This window comes from Thalassophryne amazonica, chromosome 15 (assembly GCF_902500255.1).
Source record: "Thalassophryne amazonica chromosome 15, fThaAma1.1, whole genome shotgun sequence".
Lineage (NCBI taxonomy): Eukaryota > Metazoa > Chordata > Actinopteri > Batrachoidiformes > Batrachoididae > Thalassophryne > Thalassophryne amazonica.
In genome coordinates, this window is record NC_047117.1 from 29,919,611 (window position 1) to 29,933,289 (window position 13,679).

Below are 13,679 nucleotides of genomic sequence, written 5' to 3' on the forward strand. Positions count from 1 at the left end.
GGACGCAGTCACACCTCTGTGGATCATGATGCTCAAAGTCACATGCTTTTGTGAATAAGCGAAGTGCACATCTCAGGCCGTGTGGTGCATTATGGGTACGCTAAATTTTTCAGCTACCAATCCACATTCAAAGATGGCAGAAAGCAGTGAGGAATGCTATGATTTGGAGCATTTCAACCGCTGGAAAGTTGACGATTTAAAGCGTTTTTGTAAGCTTCGCAGATTACCTGATACAACCAGGACTGCGTACGGCAGTTGACAGAAACGGAAAGAAGAGCTGGCTCCCTTTGCATGTGCTGCATCGGTACAGAAACTACCGTTGGTGCTGACAAAGGAGGAAAAGAGAGCTGCTGTCAAAAATGACGACCAGTCCTTGTTGATAGTTAGAGACAAACAAATTTCTGACTCCTTGAAGGCAACTGACGGATGGTTAGATGAAGTCCAGGGTCTGAAACTGTGGCCACCTTGCATGTTAGCCAATACTGCAGAATATTTGCTAAGTGGGATGAGAAATTGCTACTCCACCGGCTTCGTAATGACTACAATGAAGGTGGGTCTCACATATAACCTCTTTGGTGTCATGTTTGTTTTGATAAGTTTGATAAGTAAAATGTTGCAGCTAGAGTACTAACGGGGACTAGAAGGAGAGAGCATATCTCACCCATATTGGCCTCTCTTCATTGGCTTCCTGTTAATTCTAGAATAGAATTTAAAATTCTTCTTCTTACTTATAAGGTTTTGAATAATCAGGTCCCATCTTATCTTAGGGACCTTGTAGTACCATATCACCCCAATAGAGCGCTTCGCTCTCAGACTGCAGGCTTACTTGTAGTTCCTAGGGTTTGTAAGAGTAGAATGGGAGGCAGAGCCTTCAGCTTTCAGGCTCCTCTCCTGTGGAACCAGCTCCCAATTCAGATCAGGGAGACAGACACCCTCTCTACTTTTAAGATTAGGCTTAAAACTTTCCTTTTTGCTAAACCTTATAGTTAGGGCTGGATCAGGTGACCCTGAACCATCCCTTAGTTATGCTGCTATAGACGTAGACTGCTGGGGGGTTCCCATGATGCACTGTTTCTTTCTCTTTTTGCTCTGTATGCACCACTCTGCATTTAATCATTAGTGATCGATCTCTGCTCCCCTCCACAGCATGTCTTTTTCCTGGTTCTCTCCCTCAGCCCCAACCAGTCCTAGCAGAAGACTGCCCCTCCCTGAGCCTGGTTCTGCTGGAGGTTTCTTCCTGTTAAAAGGGAGTTTTTCCTTCCCACTGTAGCCAAGTGCTTGCTCACAGGGGGTCGTTTTGACTGTTGGGGTTTTACATAATCATTGTATGGCCTTGCCTTACAATATAAAGCGCCTTGGGGCAACTGTTTGTTGTGATTTGGCGCTATATAAAAAATTGATTGATTGATAAGTTGACAGACATACAATGATATGTGCATGCATGCAGTTTGTTTATAGAACATGTCAATTTTACAATATTATGTGCAATGTCATTCATGGTGCGACATTACAGTCATAAGTCGATGCACAAAAACGGCGCCATCAACCACATTTTAATTCGGCACGGTTTCAGGATGTTGACAATAAATGTGTGCTAGAAACTTACAATTTTAGTTAATCATTTATGGCCGTCTGGATCTTTCTTTTCTGTGGGGAAATTGTGTTGAATGAACGGAGGTTTACAACCACATTTCTTCTTCTTTCCATCTTTGGGTGGACTTGGTGGAGCCTTGCAATCGTGTGTTTTTAGCCACCTTTCAAGCCTATGAATTCTGTTCGAGTATTTGAAAACAGCACAATTTCGCACCTGTCATTATTGTATGCGTCGCTTAAAGCCTTTGAAACAATCCCCGTAAGCCTTAACTTTCACAGTCCGCTAACGCAACCGTATACGAAATTCAGTGGCAGCAGTGTTTGTTTGGTAGCTGGAATTTTTGACCCCGTTTGACCCACGCATGCGCAGATGCGTTGCGCACTTTGCTTTTTGTCACACAAAGGGTTTTCAAATGCCACTCAGAAAACTTTGACTTCCTTTGCTTTGTTCTAGCTGCAGTCAAGAATGTGTATTTGATTTGGCCTCCGTGTGGACTGTGAGACGGCACTCAGCAGAGAATGTGTGCTTGGTGACACGTTTGTCAATATTTACGTGTTCCACCTGCCAAACAAAAGGGTTCTGATGGTGGTGGAAACACCAGACCATCCGGCGGAAACGGGGCTGTCATCATACACTGGCTAAATTGTCAAGGTGTGACAGCTACATTAACGTATCCAGCATATTCAGTGCATTTTTTATATGTTGGCATACGCTGGCTAAATTGTCAAGGTGTGACAGGGCCTTAACTGTTGTTTATGAATCAAAACACTGACATCCCAGTTCATCAACTTATTTTCCTGTTTCAACACTAGAGCAGCCAAATCAACTGTAAAGTTTCAAAACTTTTATTTTGAAACAATTGTTGATGTAACAACTCCCCATTCAGCACAGTGCATAATGTCTTCATTTTGATACAAACACCAGAACAATAAAAAATAAAGTGTTGGCTAAAGGTCTCAAAACAGTCCTTGGGTAAAATCCCTCAGGGAAATTAAAGGTCCATTTGCAGCAAAGCACTGATAAGAAGGAGAATAGTAATGGTAAATGGACTGCATTTATATAGTGCGTTTCCATCTGCATCAGACGCTCAAAGCGCATTACAAAAATAATGCATCCCCACATCCCCATAACGCACATCCCGTGGTGAAGAACAGTAAACAATACTAACCAAAAATGCTACACAGTACAAACTGTAATATCAACAGGACTGTAGTGCTCAAACTGTAATAACAAAAAGATTGTGCTGCTCTTATTGTGTGTCTGTTTGAAAAAGACTTTGTGTATCAAGGTGAAACTGCACATACAGTAACGTTGCTTCTCTAAGACCTTGAAGAAGTTGTCTTGTTTCTGTTTGTGGCTACCAGGGGGCTGCATCTTGTAAAACATTGTGAGTGCAATATCAACACAATGACAGTGTGTCAACTTGTATCTTTGTGCACAAAGTCACCTCACAAAGATCTTGGGCAAGTCTGACATTGGTTGAAATTCAAGTCAAACTGTGACCACTGCTAGGGGTACAGTTTCTGAAACATTTTGTGCATCCATCCACCCATGTTCTATACCTGCTTAGTCCAATTAAGGGTCAGGGATAGGGGTACTGGAGCCTATCCCAGCAGTTGTAGGGTGTGAGGTGGGAAACACCCCGGACAGGACGCCAGTCTGTCACAAGGTCACATATAGACAGACAAACACATTCACCCACACAACTACGGACAATATAACGTTTCCAATCCACCTAACCTGCATATCTTTGGACGTGGCAGGAAGCCGGAGCACTTGGAGCAAATCCACACAAACACGGGGAGGCCACAGGTGTCAATCGATCCCATGACCTTCCTGCTGTGAGGCATCAGTGCTAATCACTATACCACTGTGCTGCCACATTTTTTTTACATGATATCTCAAAAAAAAACCTCACATATCAAGGTGAAACTTGGTACATAATGTTACATTACATTGTAAATGTAAATGTATATCAGATGTTTTGACACAACAATTGTATCAACATGATTCTTGGTACACAGTAATAAACATAATTTTGTTATCAACAGTTGCAGAAACTCAAGTTTTTTCCTCTCTTGCAGATTCTTCTTCTTCAAAATTGTAAAATTATTCCTGTGACTTTTGATATTATAAATATTTGAAACCGAGGAGTGTTTTTTGTGTTCACCCTGTATGTATGTATATATATATATATATATATATATATATATATATATATATATATATAGAAAGAGAGAGTATACATGTCATGACTTTCTGTATGTCGTGTGAACTACAGTTGCATAAAGTGTTTCTATTGCAGTTTTGTGAAATAAAGCTTTTTCGAATCGCCTGAAAAAGCACCTCATTCAAGCTTTTTTGTTTTTAAACATTTGACTTTTTTAAAATACACATTTCCAATGAGTGTATTTTCAATTCGCTACTTCAAATTACCTAAATTGAAGATTGAAGAGTAATGAAAACCCATCTTATGTCACCTCACTAAGACCTCAGACAAGTTTGATGTTCAGCACATTTTGAAAGTAACTGTGGATGCCAGGGAACCACAATTACATTTTTTATTATGTGATACCCCGAGAAAGACTACATAAGATCACCTCATGAAGATGTTCGACAAGGTCAGTGTTTGGTGTAATTTAATTCTAATTGTGGCTACCAGGGGCCAGAGTCTCAGAAGCCTTGTATGGGAGATCTTGATGAAACTGTTCCTCAAGGTGAAATGTGGGACACAAGATAACTGGCCCATTGAGCTGAATGACTTTCAACCAGTGGCACTCACTTCACAATTGATGAAGACGTTGGAGAGGCTCTTCCTCAACTTCTCAAACCACAGGTGCCCATACCAACACCTGCATATTGGGGAAGTGTAGGTGTGGAGGATGCTATCCTCTACCTCTACCTGCTACACCGAGTCCACTCGCACCTGGATAAGGGAAACGGCAGAGTGAGGATTCTCTTCCTGGACTTCTCGAGTGCCTTCAACACCATCCAGACCCTTGTGCTTCAGGCAAACCGGACATGATGCGAGTGGACCACTGCCTGGTCACTTCTCCAGCTACCTCGCCAACAGTCCACAATATGTCAGGCTAAGGGACACCACATCTGACACTGTGATCAGCAGTACCGAAGCACCTCAGGGCACAGTGCTGGCTCCTGTTTTCTTCACCCTGTACACCTCTGACTTCTGCTACAATCTGATCTATGCCACATCCAGAAGTTTGCAGATGACAGCCATTGTTGGATGCATCAGGGATGACAGTGTTATTTTTCCCCCGGTTCTTTCTGTAACACTGCCCTTCATAAGGTCCAAACACAAACTATTTTGCACGTTTAAATTTATTCAAAGTCACAGTGAAAAAGAATATCAAGCCTGGATTCTGTAGAACTTCTCTTACAGTCAAGATCCCCTGTTACAGAATCCCGAACAATGGACACAAACAGTTTTTATAAAATATTTCATACGCGTGACATAGGCGGACCTTATTCTGCAAAATCCTTTCCTTATTGACCCCCGTGGGGATTCAAGGGAGGTCCAACCCCTTGCCCGAGACCCACGCAGTAATGGAACATACTCGTATATGATTTATAATGTAACCTAACTCTCCAAGAAGGGCACATCCAAGATGACACATCCAGGCTGGACAAATTGATCAGGAGGGCTGGCTCTGTGGTTGGCATGAAGCTGGACTCTCTGGTGACAGTGGCAGAGAAGAGAACACTGGACAAACTGCTGGACATTATGGATGATGCCAGTCACCCTATGTACAGCATCATCAGCAACCAGAGGAGCCTCTTCAGCCACAGACTGCTCCTTCCCAAGTGCAGGACCAACAGACTGAAAACTCCTTTGTCCTTCTCCTCACTCAGGGGGAGGAGGAGTAACAGGAAGACAGAGGACAGGAAGGAGAGGAACAGTAGTAGCCAGTAAACCAGTATTGATCAATATGTCTGGTATTTATATTTGCACACTGGTTTTTATTTATTTTTTATTTTTTTTACTTTTACTTTTGATAAGTGGCCAAGTGGTTAATGCGCTTGGTTTCAGTTCAGAAGGTTCCGGGTTCAAATCCCACCCCTGCCACATTTCTTCATGTAATGTGGAGTTGCGTCAGGAAGGGTATCCGGCATAAAACTTGTGCCAATTCAACATGCAGATCCAACTTGGATTTGCTGTGGCGAGCCCGAGTGAAAACAAGGGAGCAGCCGAAGGGACTTACTTTTACTTTTGATACTCTGGGTGCTTCTTACCCTGTGTGCTGCTATACAATGCTACTGGAACCTCAGTTTCCCTGAGGGAGTCTTCTCAAGGGATCAATAAAGTTCTGTCTAATCTAATCTAATCATCCTGCTCTGGAATACCTGTTCAGAGGTGCCAGGAGTTGGTCGACTCCATACAACAAAGCTGTGAAGCAGTTCTCAGAAAAATCTTCAAGCATTTTTCAGTTCATACAGTAAATGTTTGAGTTTGTAGGGGTGGTGGCCAAGTGGTTAATGCGCTTGGTTTCAGTGCAGAAGGTTCCGGGTTCAAATCCCACCCCTGCCACATTTCTCCATGTAATGTGGAGTTGCGTCAGGAAGGGCATCCGGCGTAAAACCTGTGCCAATTCAACGTGCAGATCCACCTTGGATTTGCTGTGGCGACCCCGAGTGCAAACAAGGGAGCAGCCAAAGGGACTTACTTACTTACAGTAAATGTTTGAGTTTGTAAAAAAAAAAAAAAAAAAGCAGACTGCCATTTTTGAACAGTCTAATATTCCTTCTTCTAATATTCCTTCTTCTTCGCTCTCTGTAAAGTAATAACTGATGCATTTTTCTTCATGTTTTGATTTAGAATAGAATGTGCAGTGGTCCCAATGCATTTGTGTGTATGGAAATAAAAGCTATGCTAAAGCTGGGTGTGGAGGGACTGTCTTGGATGAGACATCTAGTATTCAACATTGCGTTGGGGTCTGGGACAGTGCCTAAAGAGTGGCAAACCGGGGTAGTGGTCACCATATTTAAAAAAGAGGACCACAGAGTGTGTGCCAGTTACAGGGGCATCACACTTCTCAGCCTCCCTGGTAAAGTCTACTCCAGGGTGCTGTAAAGGAGGATTGAGCCGATAGTCAAACCTCAGATTGAAGAGGAACAATGCGGGTTCCGTCCTGGTCGTGGAACAACCAACCAGCTCTTCATTCTCACAAGGATCCTGGAGGGTGCCTGGGAGTATGCCAATCCAGTCTACATGTGTTTTGTGGACTTGGAGAAGGCATATGTTTGGGTACCCTGGGAGATACTGTGGGAGATGGCGCGGGAGTATGGAGTGAGGGGTCCCTTCTCAGGGCCATCCAATCTCTGTACTCACAAAGCAAGAGCTGTGTTCGGTGCTCAGCAGTAGGTCGGACTCGTTTCCGGTGGGGGTTGGCTGCGCCTTGTCACCAATCCTGTTTGTGATATTCATGGGCAGGATATCGAGGTGTAGTCGGGGGGAGGAGGGTTTCCAGTTTGGCTCAGGGTCTCATCACTGCTTTTTGCAGATGATGTGGTCCTGTTGGGCTTCATCGGCCCGTGACTTCCAACACTCAATGGATTGGCTCGCAGCCAAGTGTGAAGCGGCTGGGATGAGGATCAGCACCTCTAAATCTGAGGCCATGGTTCTCAGCAGAAACCAGTGGATTGCCTACTCCAGGTAGAGAATGCAGTCTTGCCTCAAGTGGAGAAGTTCAAGTACCTTGGGGTCTTGTTTACAAGTGAGGGGTCAGTGGAGCATGAAATTGGCCTGAGAATTGGTGCAGCAGGAATGGTGTTGCATTCACTCCACCGTATTCTTGTGACAAAAATGGAGCTGAGCCAAAATCAATCAATCAATTTTATTTATATAGCGTCAAATCACAACAAACAGTTGCCCCAAGGCGCTTTATATTGTAAGGCAAGGCCATACAATAATTACGTAAAAACCCCAACGGTCAAAACGACCCCCTGTGAGCAAACACTTGGCGACAGTGGGAAGGAAAAACTCCCTTTTAACAGGAAGAAACCTCCAGCAGAACCAGGCTCAGGGAGAGGCAGTCTTCTGCTGGGACTGGTTGGGGCTGAGGGAGAGAACCAGGAAAAAGACATGCTGTGGAGGGGAGCAGAGATCAATCACTAATGATTAAATGCAGAGTGGTGCATACAGAGCAAAAAGAGAAAGAAACACTCAGTGCATCATGGGAACCCCCCCAGCAATCTAAGTCTATAGCAGCATAACTAAGGGATGGTTCAGGGTCACCTGATCCAGCCCTAACTATAAGCTTTAGCAAAAAGGAAAGTTTTAAGCCTAATCTTAAAAGTAGAGAGGGTGTCTGTCTCCCTGATCTGAATTGGGAGCTGGTTCCACAGGAGAGGAGCCTGAAAGCTGAAGGCTCTGCCTCCCATTCTACTCTTACAAACCCTAGGAACTACAAGTAAGCCTGCAGTCTGAGAGCGAAGTGCTCTATTGGGGTGATATGGTACTATGAGGTCCCTAAGATAAGATGGGACCTGATTATTCAAAACCTTATAAGTAAGAAGAAGAATTTTAAATTCTATTCTAGAATTAACAGGAAGCCAATGAAGAGAGGCCAATATGGGTGAGATATGCTCTCTCCTTCTAGTCCCCGTCAGCACTCTAGCTGCAGCATTTTGAATTAACTGAAGGCTTTTCAGGGAACTTTTAGGACAACCTGATAATAATGAATTACAATAGTCCAGCCTAGAGGAAATAAATGCATGAATTAGTTTTTCAGCATCACTCTGAGACAAGACCTTTCTAATTTTAGAGATATTGCGTAAATGCAAAAAAGCAGTCCTACATATTTGTTTAATATGCGCATTGAATGACATATCCTGATCAAAAATGACTCCAAGATTTCTCACAGTATTACTAGAGGTCAGGGTAATGCCATCCAGAGTAAGGATCTGGTTAGACACCATGTTTCTAAGATTTGTGGGGCCAAGTACAATAACTTCAGTTTTATCTGAGTTTAAAAGCAGGAAATTAGAGGTCATCCATGTCTTTATGTCTGTAAGACAATCCTGCAGTTTAGCTAATTGTGTGTGTCCTCTGGCTTCATGGATAGATAAAGCTGGGTATCATCTGTGTAACAATGAAAATTTAAGCAATGCCGTCTAATAATACTGCCTAAGGGAAGCATGTATAAAGTGAATAAAATTGGTCCTAGCACAGAACCTTGTGGAACTCCATAATTAACCTTAGTCTGTGAAGAAGATTCCCCATTTACATGAACAAATTGTAATCTATTAGATAAATATGATTCAAACCACCGCAGCGCAGTGCCTTTAATACCTATGGCATGCTCTTATCTCTGTAATAAAATTTTATGGTCAACAGTATCAAAAGCAGCACTGAGGTCTAACAGAACAAGCACAGAGATGAGTCCACTGTCTGAGGCCATAAGAAGATCATTTGTAATCTTCACTAATGCTGTTTCTGTACTATGATGAATTCTAAAACCTGACTGAAACTCTTCAAATAGACCATTCCTCTGCAGATGATCAGTTAGCTGTTTTACAACTACCCTTTCAAGAATTTTTGAGAGAAAAGGAAGGTTGGAGATTGGCCTATAATTAGCTAAGATAGCTGGGTCAAGTGATGGCTTTTTAAGTAATGGTTTAATTACTGCCACCTTAGAAGCCTGTGGTACATAGCCAACTAACAAAGATAGATTGATCATATTTAAGATCGAAGCATTAATTAATGGTAGGGCTTCCTTGAGCAGCCTGGTAGGAATGGGGTCTAATCAGTGATGACTCTAATCTGACCACTTTTTTTAGTATCGAGTAATCTAACGCGTTAATCTTTCCAAATCAGTAATCAGATTAAAGTTACTTCTCCATGTCACTGTGCGTTACTATTATTTTTCATTGTGGGTCGATAACAGCATTAAACTTGGTTTGTGGGCAGGAGGTCGGGGTTCGACTGAACTACACACTTTCAGTGAGCTGTGAGCTTTTCATCCACGGTTTTTTTTTGCAGCTGCTCGACTCGTCCTCACCTCTTAAAGCGCGGTGATCAGCACACCTGTACTGAGCTTTACAAAGACATTTTTATACTTTTTCCCCTCCTTTATTTAGAATTCTGAGCTGAGCTGCTCCGTATCGTCTCGTTAAAAACAAATGATCCTCCGCGACGCGTCAACAACTAACACTATTTTCCACTCAAATGCACCTAAACTCTTTCTGAGGACCACATGATGTGAAAATGCAATAAAACTTTCTTACCTATAAATCTGGTCCTGTTTTCTGCATAAATAAATGTTATCCATTCTTTGTGCTGAAACGCCAAAGCAGGGGCGAATCCAGATGGAATGGGGGCGTGGGGCAAGGATGTGCCCCCCACAACACCCCTAGATTAAAGGTCCAGTTTTGAAGCCGTTTTTTACTACAACTACTAATATTTCTTAAAATAATAATAATTTCGACAAGTAAAATGTTTAGAGAGAATTTAAATGTTAGAAAAATGTTAGAATTTAATAGTTACATTTATAAACAATGTAGGTTTGAAATTGCAAGTTTTACTGTTACAGTGCTGTCAACAGTTAAATATGAGGTCAAGAAAGAGATCTTTATTTTACTTTTTATAAAACAAGTATTTATTTTCATTGAAGTCAAGAAAGGGTGACTATAAAGTGAGTTTTGGCAAAACAGGTATCATTGTCATGTTGACGTGGGTTGTTGTCGGCAGCTGGGGAAAGTAACTAAAAAAGTAACTAGTAATCTAACTTAGTTACTTTTACAATTGAGTAATCAGTAAAGTAACTAAGTTACTTTTTCAAGGAGTAATCAGTAATTGGATTACTTTTGCAAAGTAACTGTGGCAACACTGGGTCTAATAGACATGTTGATGGTTTGGATGAAGTAACTAATGAAAATAACTCAGACAGAACAATCGGAGAGAAAGAGTCTAACCAAATACCGGCATCACTGAAAGCAGCCAAAGATAACGATACGTCTTTGGGATGGTTATGAGTAATTTTTTCTCTAATAGTTAAAATTTTATTAGCAAAGAAAGTCATGAAGTCATTACTAGTTAAAGTTAAAGGAATACTCGGCTCAATAGAGCTCTGACTCTTTGTCAGCCTGGCTACAGTGCTGAAAAGAAACCTGGGGTTGTTCTTATTTTCTTCAATTAGTGATGAGTAGTAAGATATCCTAGCTTTACGGAGGGCTTTTTTATAGAGCAACAGACTCTTTTTCCAAGCTAAGTGAAGATCTTCTAAATTAGTGAGACGCCATTTCCTCTCCAACTTACGAGTTATCTGCTTTAAGCTGCGAGTTTGTGAGTTATACCACGGAGTCAGGCACTTCTGATTTAAAGCTCTCTTTTTCAGAGGAGCTACAGCATCCAAAGTTGTCTTGAATGAGGATGTAAAACTATTGACAAGATACTCTATCTCACTTACAGAGTTTAGGTAGCTACTCTGCACTGTGTTGGTATATGGCATTAGAGAACATAAAGAAGGAATCATATCCTTAAATCTAGTTACAGCGCTTTCTGAAAGACTTCTAGTGTAATGAAACTTATTCCCCACTGCTGGGTAGTCCATCAGAGTAAATGTAAATGTTATTAAGAAATGATCAGACAGAAGGGGGTTTTCAGGGAATACTGTTAAGTCTTCAATTTCCATACCATAAGTCAGAACAAGATCTAAGATATGATTAAAGTGGTGGGTGGACTCATTTACATTTTGAGCAAAGCCAATTGAGTCTAATAATAGATTAAATGCAGTGTTGAGGTTGTCATTCTCAGCAACTGTGTGGATGTTAAAATCACCCACTATAATTATCTTATCTGAGCTAAGCACTAAGTCAGACAAAAGGTCTGAAAATTCACAGAGAAACTCACAGTAACGACCAGGTGGACGATAGATAATAACAAATAAAACTGGTTTTTGGGACTTCCAATTTGGATGGACAAGACTAAGAGTCAAGCTTTCAAATGAATTTAAGCTCTGTCTGGGTTTTTGATTAATTAATAAGCTGGAATGGAAGATTGCTGCTAATCCTCCACCTCGGCCCGTGCTACGAGCATTCTGGCAGTTAGTGTGACTCAGGGGTGTTGACTCATTTAAACTAACATATTCATCCTGCTGTAACCAGGTTTCTGTAAGGCAGAATAAATCAATATGTTGATCAATTATTATATCATTTACTAACAGGGACTTAGAAGAGAGAGACCTAATGTTTAATAGACCACATTTAACCGTTTTAGTCTGTGGTGCAGTTGAAGGTGCTATATTATTTTTTCTTTTTTAATTTTTATGCTTAAATAGATTTTTGCTGGTTATTGGTAGTCTGGGAGCAGGCACCGTCTCTACGGGGATGGGGTAATGAGGGGATGGCAGGGGGAGAGAAGCTGCAGAGAGGTGTGTAAGACTACAACTCTGCTTCCTGGTCCCAACCCTGGATAGTCACGGTTTGGAGGATTTAAGAAAATTGGCCAGATTTCTAGAAATGAGAGCTGCTCCATCCAAAGTGGGATGGATGCCGTCTCTCCTAACAAGACCAGGTTTTCCCCAGAAGCTTTGCCAATTATCTATGAAGCCCACCTCATTTTTTGGACACCACTCAGACAGCCAGCAATTCAAGGAGAACATGCGGCTAAACATGTCACTCCCGGTCCGATTGGGGAGGGGCCCAGAGAAAACTACAGAGTCCGACATTGTTTTTGCAAAGTTACACACCAATTCAATGTTAATTTTAGTGACCTCTGATTGGCGTAACCGGGTGTCATTACTGCCGACGTGAATTACAATCTTACCAAATTTACGCTTAGCCTTAGCCAGCAGTTTCAAATTTCCTTCAATGTCGCCTGCTCTGGCCCCCGGAAGACAATTGACTATGGTTGCTGGTGTCGCTAACTTCACATTTCTCAAAACAGAGTCGCCAATAACCAGAGTTTGATCCTCGGTGGGTGTGTTGTCGAGTGGGGAAAACGATTAGAGATGTGAACGGGTTGGCGGTGTACACGGGGCTTCTGTTTAGAACTACGCTTCCTCCTCACAGTCACCCAGTCGGCCTGCTTTCCTTGCTGCTCGGGATCTGCCAGAGGGAAAGTAACGGCGGCTAAGCTACCTTGGTCCGCACCGACTACAGGGGCCTGGCTAGCTGTAGAATTTTCCATGGTGCGGAGCCGAGTCTCCAATTCGCCCAGCCTGGCCTCCAAAGCTACGAATAAGCTACACTTATTACAAGTACCATTACTGCTAAAGGAGGCCGAGGAATAACTAAACATTTCACACCCAGAGCAGAAAAGTGCAGGAGAGACAGGAGAAGCTGCCATGCTAAACCGGCTAAGAGCTAGTAGCTGCGCTAAGCTAGCGGATTCCTAAAAACACACAAGGTGAATAATGTGTAACTAATTTAGAGGTGATTCAGCAGAGGGAGTCCTTTAGTTAAGGCACGTGAAGATTACACTGTGAAACAAATCGTTATCTAGTTAACTAGATCAATCTAACTGTGCAGATTAAACAGCTAACAGATACAGCAAAACACAGCTGTGCTCCGGAACAGGAAGTGATACAATACTGCAGTGAGAGTCAACCACCAGTAGAGGCCAAAAGGCGAAGCTCTGATCTACTGGTCAATATTTGTTCCTACTCTCACTTCTCAAAGGAAGTCTGGGGTCCCCTGCTGGAGCTGCTGCCCCAGTGACTCGATTCCAGGTAGCGGTTGAAGATGAGTGAGTGAGTGATAAAGATTTTGAGATTTACTCACTTTTTTAAACACAGTGCTGTTAATCAGCTTGTACACTTGTGCTGTTGAGCACAAGTGTACAAGCTGAAGCTCAAAACAATCTTAAGCAGGTGAATCATGGGGCTCCAGTTTTTGAATATAATGTAACTCTGACACATTGGGGCTTTTAAACTCTTTCTGATGTTGGTTGCTTGCAGCTGAAATGTGCAACTGTACCTGTAACTGAGGGTGTATGGCGGCAGTGATTTCCTGGGTCACAGGGTCTCTTGGGTAATCAACATTCTTCACCTCGGTGTACACCTCGACTTCACCCCCTTCAAATGTACATCCTGCAAACAAAAGACAGTATGAGGAATTTCAGTGTACT

At 42.3% G+C, this 13,679-nt stretch overlaps 1 protein-coding gene and 1 long non-coding RNA gene across 4 annotated transcripts in view; one reads left to right on the forward strand and one right to left on the reverse strand.

Moving 5' to 3' along the window:
* LOC117525916 (N-acyl-aromatic-L-amino acid amidohydrolase (carboxylate-forming) B-like) overlaps window positions 1-13,679 on the reverse strand; it is a 47,500-nt gene that overhangs the window by 3,085 nt on the left and 30,736 nt on the right. For all 3 annotated transcript variants that reach the window (XM_034187867.1, XM_034187868.1, XM_034187869.1), the window contains exon 6: window positions 13,529-13,641. In XM_034187867.1, coding sequence (XP_034043758.1) covers window positions 13,529-13,641 — 113 coding nt within the window. The remainder of the gene's footprint in view (window positions 1-13,528; window positions 13,642-13,679) is intronic.
* On the forward strand, window positions 6,332-13,527 carry LOC117525918. Its single transcript, XR_004565167.1, has 3 exons — window positions 6,332-6,342; window positions 11,657-11,659; window positions 13,397-13,527. It is a non-coding gene; the product is annotated as an uncharacterized LOC117525918 (long non-coding RNA).